Source organism: Miniopterus schreibersii, assembly GCF_964146895.1.
Source record: "Miniopterus schreibersii genome assembly, chromosome: 2".
NCBI lineage: Eukaryota > Metazoa > Chordata > Mammalia > Chiroptera > Miniopteridae > Miniopterus > Miniopterus schreibersii.
Window position 1 is genome coordinate 71,005,430 of NC_138102.1, and position 23,623 is coordinate 71,029,052.

The 23,623-nt window shown below is 42.8% G+C and overlaps 1 protein-coding gene across 5 annotated transcripts in view; it reads left to right on the plus strand.

Moving 5' to 3' along the window:
- Positions 1 to 17,061: 17,061 nt before the first annotated feature.
- Positions 17,062 to 23,623, plus strand: part of DGKH (diacylglycerol kinase eta) — a 169,310-nt gene continuing 162,748 nt past the window's right edge. For 4 of the 5 annotated variants that reach the window (XM_081128800.1, XM_081128803.1, XM_081128801.1 and 1 more), the window contains exon 1: positions 17,128 to 17,378. In XM_081128800.1, coding sequence (XP_080984926.1) covers positions 17,319 to 17,378 — 60 coding nt within the window. In that variant the 5' untranslated portion in view covers positions 17,128 to 17,318. Of the gene's footprint in view, positions 17,105 to 17,127; positions 17,379 to 23,623 lie in introns of those variants that run through there. The other variant, XM_081128802.1, reaches the window with a different exon arrangement.

The window sequence follows — 23,623 nt, forward strand, 5'->3', positions numbered from 1 at the left end:
TAACATTAACACAATATACTAATATAAAAATATGTAATATAATAATTATAATATATTAGTATGTTAACCTTTAAAAGACGGCATTTAAAAGACAGCATCATACAAACTCCATATATTTTCCAGGACCAACTGTACAAATAATGGTTTCTTTCCTTTTGCCTGTAAAAAAGAACGTATATGCTTAGGTTTCTGAGTATTTAATATTAAATATATAAAATAATGCATAAATAAATATTAAGATATTTTATATATTTATCTTATATAATAATATATTAATATAATTATACATGTTATTTATGAATATATAATGTAATATTTTTATATATTTAAATCTTTCTATACAGGAATAAGATATATTCATATCTACTTCAATGCCCTTTAGCTAAATTTTATATTTTTCTTCATATAAACCTCACATATTTATATTTACCCTAGGTATTTTATATCTTTTGTTACTCTTATGAATAGGATTTTTAAATGTACAACTGATTATCGCTATTGATTTTTGAAAAGAAATCTATAGCAGTAATCGCGGGTATTTTTGTCTAATAATATTTTCCCAGTAATAGCAGGTAGTTGCTCTTTGGGCTTAGTAAATAAATGTCAACTGTGATGTTTGCTTGTGTTTCTGATTGATACTCTTGTACAAGCTAGGGAAGTTTCCCTCTTTTCCCTAGTGTATGCAGAGTGTTAAATAGTAATGAGTGTTGAATTTTATCAAATGGGATTTTGAGATGATTTTTCAAATATTTCTGTCAAGACATTTGATTATAAAATCCAATATCAGATTCAATAATTATATGTTAGCTCTTCTTATTAGTGGTGTGCAGTTGCCAGTTGTAAAAAATTGTCATATTTGTTAAAGAAGACCTTTAAAATCATTTTGATAAATCTTAAGATCAAAGCTAGTTATGTATAAATACCCACCTTATTGGTAAGCTGTACCTACTATTTGAATCAATTCTATTGAATTGACAGGCAGAAGTCACTTGATTCTTACAGAAGTGAGACTGAAAATAAAAAACACAGTAATATGGAATTAAGACAGATTGTTTTTATGTTTCTTCCAACAAATGGCAAAACCACTTTATATTCATGCACAAACTAAGAACAGCTTTATGATCTTTACAAAGCATCTGCCAAAGTAAATTATAAATACCTCAGTTAAACTTTGAAATTATATTGGAAAATAGCACTATGGTTAGCAAAGATGAGAAGTTATTAAAAACATTTAAACACTTCTAAACTAGATATGAGTAAAGTACGAGCTCCTAAACCTAACACTCAGGGTGAATGGAGCAAAAGAGCAAGAGAGTGGTTGAAAGGACTGAACAAGGTGGTCTCCAAATACCTGCCCACTCATCCCCAGTGTCCTCCGGCCCGCAGCGTCCCTCTGAGATGGATTTCTGACTGCTCAGGGCCATGAGCGTCCTTGCAGCCCTGGTGCTCTGAGAACAAGATGGGCACAACAGCTAAACCTCTGGGAACTGTTCTTTAGCCTTTCTCAGTTCACCCAGAACATTTCTGGATCACGTGAGAATATGGTATCCATTTGTTCAAAATCCTCGGTGAATCTGTTAAAACCACTCTCCTAGAATAAGTTGGACATCTGAGCTCTTCTTCCTTATTGCAGTGTCCAGTAAAGATGCCGAAGTCAACAAACTTGCATCAGAAGTTACATAAGATGCACATTTTAAATTATGGTATTATTTTTCTACATTTGAAAATATCCCGTACCTTCTTAAAATAAGTTTGTCTCTTCCTAAATGTTTTTATATTAAAAAGACCTTTCTATCATGAAACGATGGTGACAGTAGATAGTTTCTTTTTACACAAGTAGTGATTTACTTACAGTGCTGTTTGATAGTAAAATGAAGACATATAAAGTGCCTTGTGAGCTTGTAAAGAGGGGTCAACCTGGGCCTAAGGGTCAGGGAGGACAGTCTCAAGGAAATGGCACAAACACTGGCTTCATTCAGGTGAGAGCTATGAAATCAAAGCCTGTTTACCAACATCAATGGAGGTTATTAGAATTAAGTGGGCTGGCATCAGGGAAACCCTCTCCACACACCCTATAGGAAGCATTTCTTACTGCTAGTTTCCCTTTGCAGGCACTGATTCACCTGGAAGCTGGAAGCAAACATGAAAGTACAATGCAGCTATGCAGAGAGGGCAAGTTCGTCTGGGACATTCCCTAGACTTGACATATATTCTTTCATTTTCTGTCTCAGTGTTTTTCTCCTGCACCCCCCCCCCCCCCCCCGCCCCTCCAGTTCTGTCTTCTCCTTACCATCTGTCTCTTTTTTTTTTCTTGCTCTACCTGAGATGATGAGCTTGGAGAAAAAAGACATTACTGGAAAACCAACTTTCAAACCACCAAGGCTAATGAATTTAATATTGTAACCATAAACTACAGAAGCAGTTTAACAGATTAGGTAGACACTTACTTGATAATGACACCTTGTCTTTGCAGCAGAGATCTTTCTGTTGGAGTTCAGCGGCAGAAGTCAGGAATTATTCAGAGAGCAGCACAGGGCACCCAGAGGAAGTGAGATGCCTGTGTTGTCTGCCTTGTTGAACTTGTCTAGAGGAACCTAGAAGGTTCTCTGCTGCCATACTATTAGCTCTCTGTGGGCAGAAGTGGGATGGCATTTCACCTCATTGCATCCTTTAGCTTATGTATATCTGAATTAAAATAGCCATTTGGTCTCGTCCCCAGAGAACAAAAGTCTTAAGCAGACATGAATCTCTGATGCCAATTAACTGGAAAGAAAATCTGTTTGTTTTTAAAATACTTTCTATTGTGAAAACAAAATAATAAGTGACTCTCTTAGATGGGGTTTGTGGTTGCAAACAAAAATTCACTCCAGCTGATTTAAGCATAAAGGGATTAATTAAGGAATACAGACAGCTTATCATGAAGGCTAAAGAAATGAACTCTAGATATTACTCCCAGGACCATGTTTGCAGAACTGACCTCCCAAGTGAACTGCTGCTTCTCTCACAATCAGGAACTTGTTCAGTCAGAGAAGCCACCACCACAGCTCCTAACATGGACCACACTGCCAATGCTCGGACTCTTCCCCCTGGAGCAAGCTTGCTTCCAAGTCTCCTGGCGGGGCTGAGGGGGTCACATTGGCTGAACCTCAATCACAGGGCTGAAGCTTGGAGACAAGGGAGGCTGGGAGACGGAGTTTTGTGGATTTGACTATGGGAAGGAGGGCTTACAGTAGGGAGGATTTTCACTCTGTGGAGAGGGTATTTGAAAGGCTTTGGGCACTGTGAATGACAGCTTTTCACTACAACATCCTTGTATTGATCTCTCAAAATTAAAAATTTCTCTGGCTTATGGAATTCCAGAGTCTGGGAACTACAATGAGTGAATAATACTCTAAAAGGGGAGCGTGGTGAAGCTAAAAAACTGAAGGTTTGAATATACATTAAAGAGTTTGAACTTGATTTGGTAGGAAATCGTATGTCATTGAAAGAGCAGAGAAATGTCACTGGGATGTTTATTTATGCCTAGAGCTGAAGATGGGGTGGAAAATAATGTTATGAATTTCCACAGACAAAATTAAAACTCTGTCCTCTGGTTAGTTCTTTCCTTTCTCTGTCTGGACTTGTCTGTCTTGCTTGCCTGTTACCTGTTGCTGGTCACCTGCAATAATGGTGAAATTCCACATGTAGGTCACTGTAGGCCACGTTCAGATAAACAGTCTTGGTGTGTGAGAATTTTGGCTTTTTAATTGTTAATTTTATATATCTCTAGATTGGTTGCCCCAGATCATGCTTCTTTGTATAAATAATTCTACTGTGTTTCTATCTTTGCCAACATCTTAGATCCAATCCAGGGTCAAGGAAGGGGCCTGGGTAGTATTGACTGTGGGAATGCCTGTGGCTTATCAGCAGTCTCTTTGAACTCTCTGTTGCAAGCTCTCGTGTTAGTTCTAGTTACAGACCTCTGCTCTCTATAATAATGGGGAGAGGTAATCAGAGAGGTGAGCAACAGGGCTGGACTTAGTGGTCTGTGTTGTTTGACAGCATGGCAGATAAGCTTGATTGTGGCTACAGATTTCAGGGTCCTGGAGTGGTAAAGTCCATCCTTGATCAGATACAAAAGAGTGGGTGGACTTGCCACAAAGCAAAAGTAATTTCTTCTTGGGAAGATTTTAGACCATCAAAAATCTAAACATTAACAACATTACTTTAAAAATCCCTATATTAGAAAGGCCTTGGCTATGGGATTTCAGGTTGGTACAGAAGCAGTGGGGTATCTTTGGCCAGCTGGCAGAGTAGCACAGGGTGTTACAAATGCACAGAGAGCTGTTGCCCAGGAAACAGTCTTAGCTTTAGACATGACCACAGAACTGAAGGAGAAAAGGATCCAGAGAGGTGATGGCTTGAGATCTTTTTGGTCAGGCTGGCCAAATGTGAAAGAAGGAAAGAGTGCATACCTGGGTCTAACTGCCTGGAAGAAGTAGGACATTTGACTGTTCTGTGGTCAGAACTGGTGATTGGACTGAAGGTGATTTATTGAGGCAGAAGGAAGATCTCAGGGAAGAACCTGGAATCCTGGGGGAGAGAGATGTCAGGTCCTGTGAAGGATGAAAGGTCCCTCTGAGTGCTGTGGCCACAGAGACATAGCGAGATCACGCGGGGGCCTCGAGGGGCTGAGCCCCCATCTCATGGTTCTGGGAGATAACTCCTGGGCACAGGTACAGGTGGGCAGCGGGTTTTTGTAGGTATAGACGAGGTTCTTTCAGGGTTGTACTGATCTCTTCCTCTCCACTGTGATGACTGAACAAGAATCAGGGGACTGTGGGCCCTTATTTCCCTTTCCCCTCTCCTGTCTAGGGGTGTGACGGGTGCACGCACACACTCCCATGCACGCAGGACACTGTTTCAGAGCACAGGGTGGTCGGATCATTCCACCATGACAGCAAAAGCCATTGAGGTCCAAGCCCAGGCTCAGGTGTTCTTCTTTTAACACAGTGCTCAGCTCTTTCTGCTTTCCCTGAGGACTCTCCCTCCCCCAGGTATGTTAGGGTTGAGAGGCTGGAGGGTCTTTCCCTAACCTGGGAAGGCCCGAGGTGGGCAGCCTAAGCCAAGCATAGGCTCTGGAGCTAGGCTGCCTGAGCGAAACCCAGCTCTGTTACTCACGAGGTGTGTGACCTCGCACTACTACATTCTCCTCATCTGGAAAGTGCAGGCAAAAAGTACCCGGCTCTAGGGTTGCTTTGGGGCTGAAATGAAGGCACACGTGTAAAATTTTTATAACAGTCTCTGGTTCATAGCAGGTGTTATACAAGTGTTAGCTTTTAAACACTGGTACAAAGTATTCATCCAACAGCAATTTATGGAGCATCTATTATGCGTTTGGCATGCAAATACTGGGAATGAAGCTGTGAACAAGACCAGATCTGTGCTTACACTATGCTCACGTTCTAGAAGGGAGGCAGTCAGTAAACAAGTGAACAAATACAAAGACAAGATAATATTAGACAGTGGTAAGTGCTATGGAGACTATGGAAGAAGGTGAAGTGATTGAGAGAGACAGAGGAACTGCTTTAGCTTGAGTGTTAGGGACAGCCTCTTAGGGGAGATGACACAGAATGAAAAGGAGCCAGCCACGTGCAGGTTAGGGGAGGAGCATCACAGATAAAAGGAACGGCCTAGTCCCCAAGGCAGGAAGATGCTTGACGTATCTGGGAACACAAAGGGCAATGTGGCTAGAGCATAGAGAATGAGGGGAGAGTGGTATGGCATGAGGTCAGAGACGTCGGCAGGGACAGATGAAAAGGATCTAAAAATTTTTTAGAATGTTTGCAAGACTGTCAAATACATTCAAAGTGGTGTGTGAAGCCATTAGTAAATGCTAAGCAGATAACGGACCTGACTTGATTTGTGCTTTATAAAAATCCTTCTGTGTGCCTCGTTGAACATGGATTGTATACAAAAGGCGACAGTGGAAGCCAGGAGGCCAGTCAGGAGACTGGTGTGATAGCCCAGTAAGAGCCATGGTGGCTTACACTAGGGTGAAAGCAGAGACAGTTAAAAATGGTAGATTCATTTTGAGGGTAAATTTGACAGAGCTTGCTGATGGGCTGGGTATGGGGGTTGAGGGTAAAAGAGAAGTCATTTTAAATCTTTCACTTGAGCTGTGAATATTGATAGTTTCATGGGGAAACTGAGAGGGAAACAGGTGAAAGGTGAAATCTATTTTGGGTATGTTAAGTTTAATAAGCACATTAGATAGCTAGAAAGAGATGTTGTGTGTAGGAGCATGGAAGAGAATGGAGTTTGAGGAAACGTCAGGGTTGGAAATATAAATATAGATGTCATCAGCGTGTTAGTTGAATGTGAAGTCATGAAGCCAAATGGGAGTACCTGGGAGAAGTAGCAGATAGGGAAGGGGGGGGGGCCTGAAATTGCGCCTTGGGTCTCCGCAGCGTTGCATTTGGGTAGAGGGGGAACCAGCAAGGGAGCCTGAGAAGGAGTGGCCAGTGAGGTGGGAAGAAAACTGAGCCAGTGTAATTCATGGTCCTTTGTAAACAGAGAAGGGAGTATTTTTAAAAGCAGGGATTGGTCAACTCTGTTGAAAGGTAAAGTATTGCTGGCAGGCTAAGTTGGATTTGTCAACGTGGAGGATGCTGGTAGCTTGACAACTGGCTTCTATGGTCAGGGAGGGGCAGAGCTGGATGTATAGATGGGGTAAGGAAAGGCTGGGGCGTGGGGAAGGGGAGCTGGGTTCTATTTTCTTTGGACTGCTCTTTCCTCGCTATTAGAGTAGTAAGGAAAGAAGGCAAGGAAAGACCACTTTGCTTTTCAAGGAAGAAAGGGCAAGTGAGGTCTGTTTTTGGCTTCTGACTCTAGGCTTGCCTCAGTGTACCTCAGCTCGGCAAAGAACTGAATCATGGTTTGGGACAAAGTCTCACTGTAATTCAGAGGCACATTGTCTCTTTCTGCATTTTTTTTTTTTTTTTTTTAATCTCTGAAGAACCTTTGGGAGGGCTGGCCATGGTGGGGCAGGATCCTAGGTTTCTGTCACAATCTATCTGTTTCTCTCTCTATTCACTGAGAAACCCAACCCACAGTTATCTTTAATACTGAAAAGTATTAGAATATTAATGTCATTAAAAAACTTCATTTTGGGGGACGGGGCATAGGTGTTCAATGCTAATGACACCTTACCTTTAATCCCAGCTTTTGGAAAGCTTTTAAACTTGTTAACTATATGCCTAAGCAAACTAAACAACATGACTAATTCTGTGGCCTAGTCACTGGCTGATTCCAAGAGCAAATTTTTCTTTAAGGAAGTTTACTCTGTAGGTACATTCATTTGATGTCTAGTCATAGATAGGATATTCGTTAGGCTATGAGGCAAGAATATCATATTCTAGTAATAGGCCAGTTCAACCTACAATTGTTTATTCACTGTGATTTTTTTATTCAAACCTGTGCTTTAAAAACTAAATTATAAGAACTTTGTGTTTAAAATACGTTTCCAACCTCATCCCCACCCCTCTCCAAAGAGTAAAGCCTGTTCCAGCCTGTACTTTACTCCACCCTGGAGGAAACTGTTAATTTCTAGATCTTTCAAGATACCAGACTGGTTAGTCAGAGGAGTTCTAAGATAGTTCAAAATGCCTTCCTCTCCACTTCAACAACTATTCCTATGATTCCCCACTCTTTCAGCCTCCATTTTTAAAAAAAGATCATATACATACATATACATATACATATATATATATATATATATAGAGAGAGAGAGAGAGAGAGAGAGAGAGAGAGAGAGACATCGATGTGAGACACATTGATTAGTTGCCTCCCATACGTACCCTGACCTGGGCCAGGGATCGAACCTGCAACCCAGGTATGTGCCCTTGACAGGGAATTGAACCCAGGACCCTCTGGTGCTCGGGTGGACGCTCTAACCACTTAGCTAACCACTGGGCTCAGCATACTTTATTATAAAGGTACAGACATGTCTCTGGTACAAAGCCTAAGATATAGTAAGTGGTCAATATATATTCACCGAATAAGCGAATGAATGAAATAACCACGATCTTTTTAAGTAATAAAAAATATTTTCCTTTAACACAGTCAAAAATTTACAATGATAAATAAACATTAAATGGATTGCTACTTTAACTTCATTATAACAGTTTGTAAAGCTCTCAAAACATCGCACCTGTGACCAGAGAACATTTTAATGTAATTTGCACATGTTAATGATTTTCACAAAGTAGGTGTTCAGTAAATTCTTATTGGTAAAGAAAGACATTAAAATGTAATATTCTGAGACATTTCTTGGTGGCACCAAAACCAGAGGTATCATCAGACGGCTTTCACAGCCAAGCGAGCAGCCCTGTGACATCCTCTCTGACTTGCCGCAGTGCACACGCGCCCCTTTATGAATATTAAATGAAAACAGCCCCACTCTTCCAGCCCTGCCCACCCCACCCCTGGAGTGCCCTCCTCTCCCCCACCTCTTCGGTCCCTACCCTTGTGAGGCCCAGCCCGCTGCCAGCCTCGCCGGATGCACACGCGTGAGCGTCCCCGGGGCGGGGCTGCCCGGGGAGAGGCAGGGCTGGGCCGACCGAGCAGCATGTGCTCTGCTCTGGGCTCAGGTACAGCTGGACGCCGCTGGCTGCAGAGGCGCTGCTGGCTGGGCCGGACAAAGCCCCTGAGGCTCTGCCCCATTATCTGCCTGAGGTCCTCCAGGCCCCTCTGCGGACTGAAAAGGCCGGAGTAGGAGAGGTGGAGGAGAGGAAGGGGCAACTGAGGCATGCTGGCCAGGTCCCTGATCCAGGCAAGGGGGCGCCGTGGGCAAGAGGCCGGGCAGGGGAGAGCCAGACGAGCCCCAGCCCGTCGGAGACCTTTGTACTAAGGGCAGCTGCCGTATCCTGGGGCAACGGGAAAGAAAACACGCTTTAGTCCTAGATTCCAGTTCCCGTCCTGACAACAGTTAACCTTTGCGGCGTGTTTCTCTTCCTTGACTCCTTTATTCTTGGCTCTGAAGAAACGGGGTTCTGTAACCTTTCTTCCTCACCTGGGCATCAGAACTTCCCCCAGGACTGAAGCATTTCAGTCGTGTCTCTCGCCACGAGCTCCTTCCCACTTGCCTAAAAGCACGCCTGCTGCCCTGTGCAGCCAAGCAACATTAACTTCCTCGCAGCAGAGTTCTTGAAGCATCCCAGGTCCAGCCTCCCATGGCGCCTTTGGCTGTACCTCTGGCCCCTGATTCTCACTCTGCCTCTCTGGCAAGGCTCCTCCGTGCTGAGCACTCCACAGGCTGCCTCTGTTCTCACAAGTCTTCTGATCTCTGGCAAACTGCCTAATCCCTGAATCTTTGTCTCTTCATCTGTAAAATAGGGATAATAATAATTAGCTCATATAGTTGTTGTGATGATTAAACCCAGCGTCAGTTATTTAAAAGAGGCTTTAGAAACCTGTCATGTGCACACTTTTGTAAAATTTATGGTTTTCTAATTCCAGTAGCTGCTCATTTCAAAGATATATGGCTTCCTCTCTGAGGGGATGTGGGGCAATGCTTCCCTTTTAATTTGTGTGACTTCTTTCCTTTTTCAGCCGGTACTTTTATGTTTGTGAGAACACCTATATTATGCCAAACATTTTTAGTACAGTATTTAATGCAGCCCTCAAACAGTACTGAGAGATTGGTGTGATTATACTCAATTACAATGGAGGAAATCACTTGTTCAAGGTTGAGAAGAAGAAGAGCATGGGTTTGTCAAGATCCTCTGTAACAGCGATTCCCATGTGCTTTGCACTCAATGTTGTTATACCTTAAATTACAAACTGCCACACCTCACCCTTCTTGCCTTTATTTCTTCCTTGCATAGTTTTCCAGAAGAAAATACTCCTAACCTGCTCTGAGAAAACCAGTGAATGAATATTCATCCCTCAATCTGGACTGGTTTTGTGAAAGTTCATTGTGCCCATCCCTGATCTTGAAGGCGATCACTGACCACTGTCTCCCACTGCCCTCCCCAGTCTCCCTGACTCCTGGTTTCCATCTCTCTGAAGACCACTATGCTGAGTGCTCAGCTGCCCAGTCAAAGGTCCCTCCAGCTCTTGCCCCAGTTCCTGGCACTTTGCTTTGGCTTGGATCCTGCTGCTTGGTTCTTCAAAGCCCTGTCCCTGGGATCTGTAATTCTGATCTTGAATCTAGAGTGGCCAGGCCCCTGGCACTGCCCAGATAAAGTCCGCTGAATGTATTCTCAGGGATCACAGAAGTTAGATTCCCTATACTTGGCTCACTTGTTGGGAACCCCACAATTTGCCATTGTTTGAACCACAACTAAACTCACATTTTATTTTAACTCTAGCCCCAATTATTTGCCCTTGTCTGGCCTAGAGGACAGAAGCTCTATGCCTCTCTTATTTTTACTTTGCCTCTGCCTCATCCCCCAGTCCCAATATATCTCTTTTCATGCACTTAGAGATTTATATTTCCCTAAGTAGATGGATTTTTAAACTTAATTATGATCAATTATTAATAATTTTCTTCTCTGAAAAGCAATAAATGTTTATTGTGGGAAAATAAGAAGATCAAAGCACACCCACAATTCTACCACACCTCAAACAAAACAGGAAAGGACAATTACCTGGGGTTATGGAATTCGACTACCCACCAACAATCACTAACCACTTATGGGTATATCCTGCCAACCTTCTTAATGCATTTATATAGCATTTAAATTTTTACACATTGTGTATTAAAACCTGCTTTTTCATTTATTGTATTTTGGCATCCTTACAGGTAAATATTCAGTCAAGAAACTTCTAACAATTTTAAAGTTTTTTCTCTCTTGATATTGTGTGAAATGGGGGCAGGAGAGCAAGAAAAGATCATTTGTAGAATTTGTACAAATACTACACATTGTGATAAATAGAGATCATCACCAAAACCCTGTTGCCATGAAGAACCATGAAGGATCTTTTTATTAAGACAGCAGGGATAACAATGTAACTCAAGGAGAATGGGCTTTGCTATGAATCTTTTTGTGTGTGTGCTCCACGTTACTTTTTTAAAGTGTAACAGGAGCTGAAATTTCTATTTCTTTTTTTCATGATTTCACTCATATGTAGAATCTAATGAACAAAATAAATTGATGAACAAAACAGATCCAGAGACATAGAAGCATGGAACAAACAGGAATCTCAGAGGAAAGGCAAGGGTGGGTGGGTGAGTGGGGAGAGATTAACCAAAGAATTTATATGCATAGATGCATAACCCATGGACACAGACAATAGTGTGGGGAAGGCTGGGGGGAGGAGCAGGTGCAGGGGGGAGGGAGTCACTGGGGAAAAAACGGGGCATCTGTAATACTTTCAACAATAAAGATAAATTTTAAAAAATGAAATTTCTATTTCTTGCTTCAGGTGCATTATTACAAGATATAATCTATTCTTTAAAGTTGCCTCAATTACAATCCTTAAGTACAGAGTCCTATCGGATTATTTCTGTGGGAAGGTGCATGAGACTCCAATATGTTCCATAAAAGATCTAGATGGAACAGTGAGACGTTGCAGCTCTTTGCTTCTCCAGTGTGAAAACTCTATGCCTGTATTTTAGTTCCCCATGGACAATAATCCATGTTCTTCAGATGCTGTGTGGGAAAGAAGGAATATCCCTCTTATTTATAATGTAATCTGAGAATGAATCTCTGGGTGTCCAGAAACATGGCCACTGAAATTTACTGAAGTATATCATTGTGGTAGATTGTATGTTCCAAAGTGGTTGCACAAATATATATATTTCATCCCATGTGTTCTTCTTACAGTGTTTCTGATAATCCTCCAACTGACAAGTGGGGTCTATGTTCCGTACCTAAGGAAATGGGCAGGGTTTTGTCACAGCTCCAGTCAATTCGTTTGGTGCTATATGATTTGTGAGGTGAGTTCGTAATAGAATACAACATCCACCTGGCTTGCTCTCTCAACACACACCTTGGGAGCCCTGATCCTACACAGAAAAAGTCCATTCAGGTATCCTCAAGCCACCATGCTGGGAAAAGTAGTGGAGAGGCCTCCTAGAGATAGAAAAGTAGATAAGGAGCCCCACCTGTGCCAGCTGTCATCTGTTTAAGTCTTCCAGCATCCACTGCCAGATATGGAAGTGATCCAGGAAAATCTGTAGGTCCCAGAAAGAATCAAAAGTAACACCCCATAGGGCATGCATTATTCCCATGGAAAACAAGTCCTATTGAAGATAAGTTCACTGTAAAACATTACAAAGCACACAAGGAAACATGCCATCACAAATATGACTCAGCAAGTGCAACAAATGGGAGAATTTACACTCTATCAACTATAGATTATAGAACAATTTGAAAGAGACTTTTAGATAAATCTGTTAAAAATGTTCAAAGAGATAAAGAATAGACTCCAAGATAAAAGTAAGATATTATGAAAAAAAGAATAGGTAGATTTGGAAAAGTATGAAATGAAAATTCTAAAAATGTAAATAAATAAGCATTCAATGGACACATTAAGGAGTAGAAAATACAGCTGCAAAGAGAATTAGGGAATTGGATGATAGACCTGAGAAAATTCTCCAAGATCAGCACAGAGAAGTAAAAAGATGGAAAATATGAAATAAAAATTAAGACACGGAGGATAAAATGAGAAACTCCAACTCTTATAAGTGTTCCAGAAAGATAAAATAGATAAAAATGCATGTGGTGGGGGTTTGGGGGTAATATTTGAATTATGTAAAGGCTGAAAAAATTCCAAAATGGAAGGACTTTAGTTTGAAAATTCATACCAAGTCCTGAACAAAATATCTAAAAACAAAATCCACCTAGACGCTAATCAGTAATGTAAACATCAATTGAAAAAAAAATTTAAGTTACTATAGAGAAAAAAAATCCATAAAGAAATAACAATGAAACTGACTGCAGACTTCTAATTGCCAACAATAGATGCCAACAATGGATGGCAACTTCAAGGTGTTGGTTTCAGTAATGTCAACTTAGAATTCCTTAGCTGATAAAATTATGATTAAGAATGAGAGAGAAAATAGAATGAGAGTGATATACAAAAGTGTAGAGAATTTTACTCACAAATATGATGAAAAAAAATGCTAATGTAATTCACTAAGATATAAATTGATCCCAGTAGGAAAGAATAAGATAAAAAAAGCAAATAACAAACATTGATAAAATATTTTGAAAAAAATAATTAAATAATAACTATAAAAGCAGTAGTGATGATAATTAGTTTAGTAAAGAATTAAAAAATAAATGGGGAATTAAAAAACACTAGATAGCAATACATAGTTTTTAGCAGAGGAACTTGGGAGTTAAGGTGTTTTATTTGTTTGTATAAGATTATCTTTAAAGGAAGGGAATAATGATATATATCTATTTAAATATGTTTTTGATTTCAGAGAGAGGAAGGGAGAGGGAGAGAGAGATAGAAAAATCAATGATGAGAGAGAGTCATTGATTGGCTGCTTTCTGCATACCCTCCACTGGGGATTGAGCCTGAGGCCCTGACATGTTCTGTGACCAGGAATCGAACTATGACCTCCTGGTTCAAGGGTCAATGCTCAACCACTGAGCCATGCTGGCAGGGCAGGAATGATGATATTGACTAATCTTGGATGTTAAGTAGAAATTTTAATATTTTAGGAGTAACCCCTAGGAATTGTAATAGAAGGTATAAATTTCAAATCAGTAGAAGTGTTTAGAAAAGGGAGTAAACTAAAGAAAATTCAAGTAATAAAATAAAAGGCAAGAAAGGAGAAGAAAAATCAAGCAAAGAAAAAGAAAGTTAATTAAATATGAAATGAGAGGGTGGTAATAAATACAAAGATGGTAATCATAATGTAACAGGGGGTGCTAGTTTTCACCAAAATCTATTCTCTGTTTTCCATAGTAACAGAGTTGTGGTTGGGATATGGCTGCCTGGCTAATGGGCTCATTTTCATTCTTCTTGCTGCTAGATGGGACCATGTAAGTACATTCTGGTCAATGGGATATGAGTAGATAAGAAATGTGTCACTCAGGGTGTAGACCTTAAGAATTTGGGCTTGTGCTCCTTCATGCCCTCTTTTTCCTTCCTTGAGTGGGAAATCTCTGACCAGTTTCTACCACATAGATAAAAGCAATGCCCTAGGGGATGGAAAAACAATATGTAGCAACCTAGACCACTATCCCATGACTGTTTCCGAGAGAGTAACTAACATATATTGTGTTTGAAGAAGGCAGGGAGGAAGGACTTCTTTCTTGTAATAAACTTTACCCTAATTAGTATACATGATAAATGAAAACTGATTAAAATAGACTACTAAAAGGCAGACTTTCAGAATGAGTTAGTAATATTGAAATTCAACTGTTATTTACATGACACACTAAAAACATAATGACTCAGAATGGTTGAAAATAAAGAGATGGAAAGATATATGCTAGGCAACCACTAACAAAAAGAAAGCGATTGTATCATACAAAACAAAATTTAATAAATTTAATAAAATTTAATAAAATAAAACAACAGTGAACAGATAAACATGTAGTAAACTTAACTAGGCAAACTGGGTTATAGTCCTGGCTTTGTGATATGGGCAAATTGCTTTATTTTTTTCTAGTTTCAGTTTCCATCTCTATAAAAGATGGTAATATATTATTGACAGAGTTGTCAAAATTAAATGAGATAATGCATGGGAAACTAATTTTCTATAGCCATAAATATAGTAACAAATTCTGTCACATAATTCATTCAGCATTTACTGAGCACCTACTATGCATCAGAAACTGTACTGAGAACTAGGAAGACGGAGGTAAATCACTTATATTTGTCATCAGAGAGATTATACGTAAAAATTAGTTTAATGAAGTCTTCTAAGGCATTATGGTGGGAGAGGATACATTTAGTCTAGAAAGAGTGGCCAGTTCTAACCTGCAGCAGGGTCAGAAGATTTTATCAGGAAGGTGACTCTCAGGTTGAATCTGGAAAGATGAGCAGGTACTTGGACAGGCTGCAGTAAGAAAAAGGACATTCCATGAGAGGGCACAAAATACAAATAAGTGGCTTAATAGGGAGCTGCATGTGAGGAACTCCGAGTGTTTGATGAGACTGGACAAATTATACTGGCTAAGATACTAGAACTTCATCCTGCAGGTAATAGGAGCCATATGAAGGGCTTATCCAGGGAATGACTATTTTGTATTTTAGAAGGCCAAAATGTAAGAGATGGCAGGGGTGGAGGCGCCACTAGCTTAGAGGCAGTGAGACTAATAAGAAAAGTAACACAATGTTTCAGGGGCTTGAAACAAAAGACCTGCAACGAGGAAAAGCAGTGAAATGGGGGCAGGGGCAGGTTGACAGAAACATGGGGTGTGAGGAGGAAATGGGAGTTATAAGGAGGAACCTGGGACAATTTTCAGATTTCTCCTTTGGGTGTCTGCGGGGGGGGGGGGGGGGGTAGGGCTTGTGGGAAAATTTTACTGAGAGAATGAGAGAAGCCAACTGGCAGGAAAGTTAACTTCTGTTTCTGTCAGGCCGAGGTTAAGGCCCGTGGGACGGCTGGGTAGAAATTTCTGGAAAGAAGCTGCCTTTACAGAATTGGAGATCTGGGATAGGAATGGGAATTTATGAGTTAGCACATGGTTGGTAGTTGAAGTCATGGGTGGACTGGACGGACCAGGCAGCATTAGAACCAGACCAAGGGCAGCAAAGGGGCCGAGGAAGACACGGTTAGAGAACTCGGAGACTGATTCGTCACGGGGGCCAATGGAAGGGATCGGTTCAAGGATAAAAGCCTGGTCCCCAATGACAAATGCTGCAGATAGGTTAAGTAAGAAGAGAGTTGGAAAAAACAAACCAACCCCAAACCCAGTGGTTTAGAACATTTTCAAAGCTGCAGCTGACCTTTGCCAGGGTTCTCCTCCCTGTGTAACAGTTGCCGCAGAAGTCGGTTTGCAGGGAAGAATCGGCGGCAGGTTAAGAAGTGGATGTGAGATTAATAACCGGAGTTGATCTCCCAAAGAGCTTGGCTGTGAGGAGGTGAGGACTGGAGGCAGGCGTGATCAACTAAGTGTTTTCCAATGTTTCAGTTTTTAAATGTGCGACTTGTGTTTGACATGATTAGAAGCCATGGGAAGATAATGATAGAGTCCAGGAGAGGAAACAACCTGTGAAGGCCGATCTTGGACTGGAACTAGATGGAAACAGACTTAGACACCAGAAAGGAGGCCCGAAAAAGCTGTTTGTAACCCTTTCCAAGGGAGGGGGAAGGTGACTCGCCCGTCACTGAGCACCCACCGCGAGCGGGCCCCTTCCCGAATCTGAACGTAGGGCTCGCTTTGGAAGGCGGATCGACTCCTGAGCGGGTTTTCTTTTCAGGAAACCGTGCAAGAGGAAAAATGAGTAAAATGCTCAGGCATAACCCCTCTGGCAAAGCTAACCCATCTGCAGTCTTTTTAGCATCACAATGAATAAACTACCCCCGGCGCAGTGGGTCCGGGAGAGGCTGGAGCGCAGTTGCCCCGCGCCCTGCTGAAGGCAGGTACTGTCCAGGGCGGTTTCGTTCACGGCTCAGCGCCCACAGGAGGGGAGGCGCCTGCGGCGTGGGCAGCCGGCGTTCGGAGTTAGGCGGGCGCGGGCTGCAGGCGCCGGGAGAGGGAGAGGGGGAGAGGGGGAGAGGGGGAGAGGGGGAGAGGGGGAGAGGGGGAGAGGGGGAGAGGGGGAGAGGGGGAGAGGGGGAGAGGGGGAGAGGGGCGCTGGAGGCGTATGGCGGGGCTCCAGACCACCGCCGCCGCGGCCGCCAGCGCCCCGCCAGGCCCAGCCCCGGCTCTCCCACCGCCCGATCCCGGGGAGGCCACTCCTGAGCGCCCGGTGCCGGTGACCACCCGGCGGCCGCTTTCGGTTCCGTGCCTTATAAGGCCTGACAGGGGGGTCACGTGCGTCCCGGGCCGCCTGCTGGGAGGAGGGGGCGGCAGGGGAAGGGGCGGGAGGCGGGGAGGAAAAGGGGAGGGAGCGGGGGGCGGAGGAAGGAGCGAGGGGCGGATTCTGCGGCCGTGGGAGGCGGCGGCGGCGGCGGCGGGAGCGGATCGCGCAGAGCTGGACCCAGGAGGTGGAGGAGGAAGGGATCCGAGCGGGGGCGGGAGAGCGCAGCGCGGCGGAAGCGGGAGACAGCGGGAGGGCCGGTGGCTGGCCCCGGGCGGGAGCCGGGGCGGCGGCGGCGGCGGCGGCGGCCGAGAAGACTGCGGCGAGGGAAGCGCATCCAGCGTCCCTGGGGGCGGCCCGGGTCGGCGCGCTCGGGCGGCCGGCGGGCGCGGGCCGGCGCGATGGAGCCGCAGCACGTGCGCCCCGCGCCCCGCGCCTGCAGCCCGGCCTGGGAGGAACCGGTGGGTACCGCGCCCGCGCCCACCCCCTCCCACTTCTCCTCTGCCCTCCCCCTCCCGGTCCGGGTTCCGTTCAGGAAATGGCCCGGGATGAGGTCCCCAGCTGCTTCCCAGCCGGGGCAGCGCTTCCTCCGCAGCCCGGGCTCCTCCTCGCGCGCCGCCCGGAGCGCCTTTGTCCCGCCAGCCGCGGTTCTTCCTGAGGGGCCGCTGGCGAACCGCTGACGACGGCCCTGGGAGGACCGTTTCCGCGCTTCATCGATTCCTCAACTTTTAAAGTTGATCTTAGAGCGCAGTGGGCAGGGAGGAGGAGAGAAGAAACGCGGGCTGTGGCATGTGCGCGTGGGGCGCGGAGGAGCCGGGTCTCCCCGACGGAGACCGCGCCCTGGCCGTCACCTGGCGCAGGTTCCGAGGACCGACGCTCGGCGAGGCGGGTCGCGGCTGGCAGCCCGGAACCACGCCTCCGACCCCTGTGGGCCGCTAAAGCCCCGGGCTTTTCCTAGGGTTCAAGGGTGTTGCCAGGGATGAAGCGGGAAGCTAACCTGGCTGTCGCTGCGCATGCAGCTCGGAGGTTGGGTCATGTTGGGGACCGAGAGTAGCCCACGCGAGTGTATTATGTGTGTGAGGATGAAAGGATAAGTAGGAGGAGACCGGGGTGGGGGGACGGCTTTGGATTTGTTCCCTCGAACTCCTTCAACTTCCTTCTTTCTTCCAACTCAGACAGTCAGAACCACCTCTCAGCCCTCCAGGGACTCTGCCCCGGGATCCCCAGGCTCGCTCACAGCTCTGTAAGCCTCTTGCGGGCCGCCTTCGCCCTGGCATCGAGTTTTGGCTCTCCACGCCCTGCCCGCTTCGTCCTAGTTGAAATTCTTGAACCTGTACGGAAAGCCCCGTCCACAATGTCTGGGCTCACCCGTGTTGTTTGCAGCGTGTTCAGATGCACTTTTCCCAGGGACTCGGCGCGTCTGCCCAGGCCGGCCGCCTGCGGAGAGCGCCTGGGTCAGGTGCCGCGCTGGGTTCCTCTCTCTCATATGTACACTCCCCGCGTCTTTGCCCAGAGTCCGTCTCTCTGCCTCCTATTTCCCAACCTTTCGTAAGTGTCCTTGGACTCTGATCCTTCTGTATCTGCAGCTGTCTTTGCTTTTGTGAATTTGAACATGTTGTTAGGTTGCCCATCTGCTCATATTCTATTGTGATTATCACTGGGGATCAGGTTATTCTTTAAATTAAACATACAATTTAGTTTTGAAGTTTAAATCAAAGATCACTGAGAACTAGACTCAGTGACTGACCCGTTTTTGTTACTTTTTTATTTTTGAACTTTCTTATATGAAGTCCCTGTTGGAACCTGGATATTTTAAGCCACCACCAATCACAATGAAAAATACCCAGTTATATTTATTTTACTTTAGGATGCTGATGCCAGAACTACTTTTGTGCCTAGAAATGTACAGAGAAATTTTTGTGTGTGTGTTGTACATCTAAAAATGAAAATGCTCATTTATTAGCTTTTAAAACTCGAGCCCTAACACAAATGTGTTAGTGAATTGTGACACTTGATCCATACTGTAGAACTCTCCTTAAAAGTTAGGCTTATTTTCTTTAAATACTGAAAGCCTTTTATTTACTCAACAGATATTTTATCCGGCACCTACTACGTTCCAGTAATGTTGGATATAGCAGTTAACAACATAGACACAAATCCTTAAATCCTTACAGAGTATACATTCTTAACTTCATATGTTAATGGTTTACATTCAGATAGGCCAAAAAGCATCTTCAGAGATCTCAGGTATGTGGCATAAAATTATGCTTTTGACAGTGATTTTATTTGAAACTGTGGTCATACATGTATGACCACAAAGTCTAAGAACTAATAAAGGGAATTCTCATTTAATTTCTTAAAAAAGGTAAGTCATCCAAATGATTGAAAAGTGGCATATACAAGAAAAAAGGAGGGATAAATTAGGGGGGAAAAGAGTGTAGTATTTAAATGTTAATTATTTCAGTCATTTGGAGCTAAGAGGAAACATCAGTTTAATTTAAATATATTTTGAAGGGGGATACAATTCATCAAAATCAGGTATTCTTGAATTTTCCTTGAACATTGAAAGGGTCAATGATTCTCAAGAATCCAGTCAAAGCCATGGACTCTCATCCCAAAATATTCCTATGCAACATACATGTAAAATTTTAGTTAAAACTTAAAGGGAATCACAGATTTCCTGAAGCCCAGTCTGTGGACGCTCAAAGACCTTGGGTTAAAAACAACTGCTTTGACTTGGACCCATTTCACGGTTATTTAAAATCCGCTTTTAGAGTTCAAATATAGGTAACTTTAATTCTTTATTATAAAGTATATTCACTTACATTTATGAGAAACATACCATTTTGATATTGGAATATCCGATATCAAACAGGCAATGTTCACATTACATAGGTCCTGTCGCATTATCCCATGTTGCATGTAACAGCATACATGTAAGGATTTACTTTTTTTTGATGGAATCTGAAACATGAGGTTATGTTTCTGCATGGAACTATTCACAGAAAAGTAAACACAACCTTGGGGATTGATGCTGAGTAATAGTAAAGACAAAGCACTTCTTGCTTGAAATGTACCCATGGCTGGAGCTGAGAAGCAGCTGTTGGACTTAATGACTTTCTTGTTTTTGAAGGTGAAATTAAGTTATTTAGTTAAGTGAGGTCATGTAAATAAACTGCTGGCTGCATCGTTACTCCAACTAGGATGCTGGGCCTAAAAGAAATGTTAGTTTTCAGGTATCTGTGTATTTTCTTTAATGCTAGCTTCAGAATGTAATCAAGTCAGTGGAAATAGAGGCATTACCTAAACTTCTAATCAATTAAAATATATTTTTGTGGTGGGAATAGATGGGTAGGAAGTAGTTAGCTAAACAATCCTTACTCCTCAATAATAGCCAAAACTTAAAAAGTGTGGGAGTATTTGCAAAGTAGTTCTTGGACAATAAGTGTGATATTAGGATATATTTACTAAAATTCGCTTTTATTTCCAAATGATTTTTATGTGTAGTTGGCTCTGATGAAACTATTCAGAACTAATGGAAAATTAGGAGAGAAGAGTATAAAAGGAAAAAGGACCAAAATATAGATGAGGGGTTTTAAGTATATTTATGCATTAGGTCTAGATGACAGAGGGTCAGCTGCAGGATCAACCATATGTACATGCAGTTGATGTCATGATTAATCTCAATCTTTTTTATTTAGGTAATAACTAAGGCAACTTTATTAAAGTTTTGAATGTTAAATTCTAAATATGTAACATAGCATATTCCCGAAGGAGTTCTGAAGTTTGGATGAAAGCAGGCCTGTACTTGTTCAACCTGCAATGTTCTCTGCTTGATTTCTGTTGGTTAGGAATGTGAGTCCTGGAACATGACTGTGTTTAAAGTGCCTACTTGGCTTCTTCAGGATATAAATGTAGACTTCTACATGTTTATGATATAATATTTAAAATAAAGCCAAAGAACATACAGGATTTAAAAATTGCAAATAGATATTAAACCTTTTTTGTTATAAGTAGTGATCAATAATAACATAATTCAAAATATTTATAAATAATAATATGCTAATATTCATAAAGTTGGTATGAGAATGAGAATTGGTTGTTCCTTATGCACATTCAGTATTATAGTTTTTTTAAAATGTGGCAGGAAACCCTATCAAGTAGAAACCTAATTTAGTGGTAGCTTCTATTTCCATTTCATCCTGAATGCAGTGTCTACATGACTTATGTCCAAATTTTTAATAGTGTGTTTGTGATATGTTATGTTCCAGAGGTTTTAAAGTAACAATAATAAAAGAAATATGTAAGACACATCTAATAAATTATTTGAAAATCTAAAAACACCAAGTAAGGGAAAAAAGTCAAGGAAGTCTTATAAATCAAAGAAATATTGTAATATACCACATATTTGAAATTTGTTTCAGCTGCCATTTTGAGCTACATTAAAACGGTTGAAAATATTGAGCTCTTGACATTGCTGTTCTATTTTAAGGGAAGTGGAGTGCATTGCAGATACACACTATACAGATTGGATATTCACTCTGGAAACTTCTAATTTACAGATAAGAACTGAGAAGAAGCTAGTGGGTCAGGTACCTTAAATTAGGGATTACTTGAAACATTCTCTTCAGTAGAGATGATTCAAGAAAAGAGGGTTTTTCATAAGCTGCCTATTGTGGGAAATGAAGTGACATTCCTTCCTCCACAGTATTTTCACTCTGAGCATTCTGTGTGCTGGGGAAACTGTAGAGCAGGGACTATTTATTTAGCATGAGCAGGCTAAGACTGGCTGTGCTTTCAAAGTCAAAACCAAGTTTTAGAACTTGTTACAGGAGTCTTTGAAGAGCAAGGATAACTCAGGTTACATTTTTATGAAGTAATGAATACCTTTACTTTGAGGTATTAATTGTCCAGCTCTTGCACCTGAAACTATTTGACAGTATCTAAGCAATCATTGTTTGAATCAATGAGACGTATTCAGTTCTCTTAAGATCACAGAATGAATAGGCATGGGCATTAAACAATGCCTTTCAGTTTAATCACTCTCTCTGCTTGAATTCTGGAAAAATGTTACTACATAGTATATAAAACTTAAAAGCCAAAAGTATGAATAGAAACAATTGACAGACTTAACTTTTGTTATCTAGTGTGGTCAAGTGAATAGAACATTAGAATATTAATCATATGATTTTTGACTTTGGTCTCAGCTCGTGATTTTGGGCCTTAGTTTCTTTACATTAAAAGAGGTTTGAACTGGGTTTACTCTTTCAAAAGGCCCTTTACTAGGTGTTCTTGTCTACATTGCTGAACCATTGGACTTAGCAGTGAGCAAACAGCTAGCCTGGGATGAAGGCCATTATTTTGATGAGTTTTTTTCTCTTTAAAGAATTCTGCTCACAGAAATGTTCTTTGTAGATACAGAATTACATATTTACAGAGCCATAAGGGCTCAACGTTTATTTTGCCCAAACTCCTTGCCTGACTAAAGACAACTGAAGCCGGAGAATTAGCCTCTATCAATTAGTATTACATGTCAGCAATCTCCTGTCTTTGAAGATTCAAACAAACTAGCACATTTTAAATTTTAATCAATTTCATCTACAATCTATATACAGTATTGGGGTTGCATACTGTTTCTTAAAATCTCTTAGAACTGTTAGTTTTTTGAAACAGCAATCAAATTATTGAGAGTAATAATGCAACTAAAAAAACCCCAACAGAATCTTAGTTTGGACTACCATTAAAGGTTATATCAACTGAAAAAATAGGTCATGTCAACTGAAAAAATACAAATTAGGTACTGAAGGCCTGTGAACACGTTAAAGAGATTGGTTTTACTGAAGTGTGAAGGGACTCCAGTCTGGCAGGGACTTTTTTTGCCCGACTTTAAAATTTAGCCAACACCAATTCCAAGTTCTCCGGATGACAAGAGGAATCAGTAATTTTTGTATTTTCTCCCCCGAGCACTCGCAGCCTCCCACACCTGCATGGGCTTCTCTGACGCTGTGCTTGCACCACCCGCCCTGGAGGCTGCTGTTCCCCTGTCGGCTTAACCAGCTCGCTTGGGACGAGTTGTGAGCGGTGGCTGCAGCCTGTTGATCCCATTTCCTCCAGCCCCAGTTCGGATTAGGGAGTGGCTCTCCCAGGACTTCCACTGTTTTCGTGCTCGGGCGCTGGGATTCACGTGGCTCCAGCGCATTGTTTTCTAATAGGCAGTCGCGGGTAGCGTTCCGCTTAGACCTTTCTTTTGCATTCTTTGGTCTCGGGCTGCGTGTGCTCTCTTGTTCCTGCGCGCTCTTCACGTCCTTTCCAGTTTCCTGTTAGCCGAAGGGATCGCTCTTTCTGAACGAAAAGTTCTCGGAGCGGAGTGGAACCTCCCGGAAAATGCTCTGCTCTTCCGCGTGCGCCGGCTGGGAGCGGGGGTGGGCCGGGCGCTGAACGCCTCTGCCGGGAGCGCGGAGAGGAGGACCTGACCCCCGGCAGGGGCGGAGAGGTGCGGCTGGGGGGAAAGCTGGGGGTCGTGAGACAGACCCGGGCCAGCGAGCGTCCTCGCATCTCGGGTGCGGAGGGAACTCTTATTTAGAGGGGCTGCGAGGGGAGGCCCAAGTCTCTGGGGAGATTCTGGGTCCGGGAGGTGGCGGGGTGCATCCAGGGGAGTCAGGAGGAAACTAAGCTCCCTCTACTCTAGGGGCCGTTCTTGCTCTGC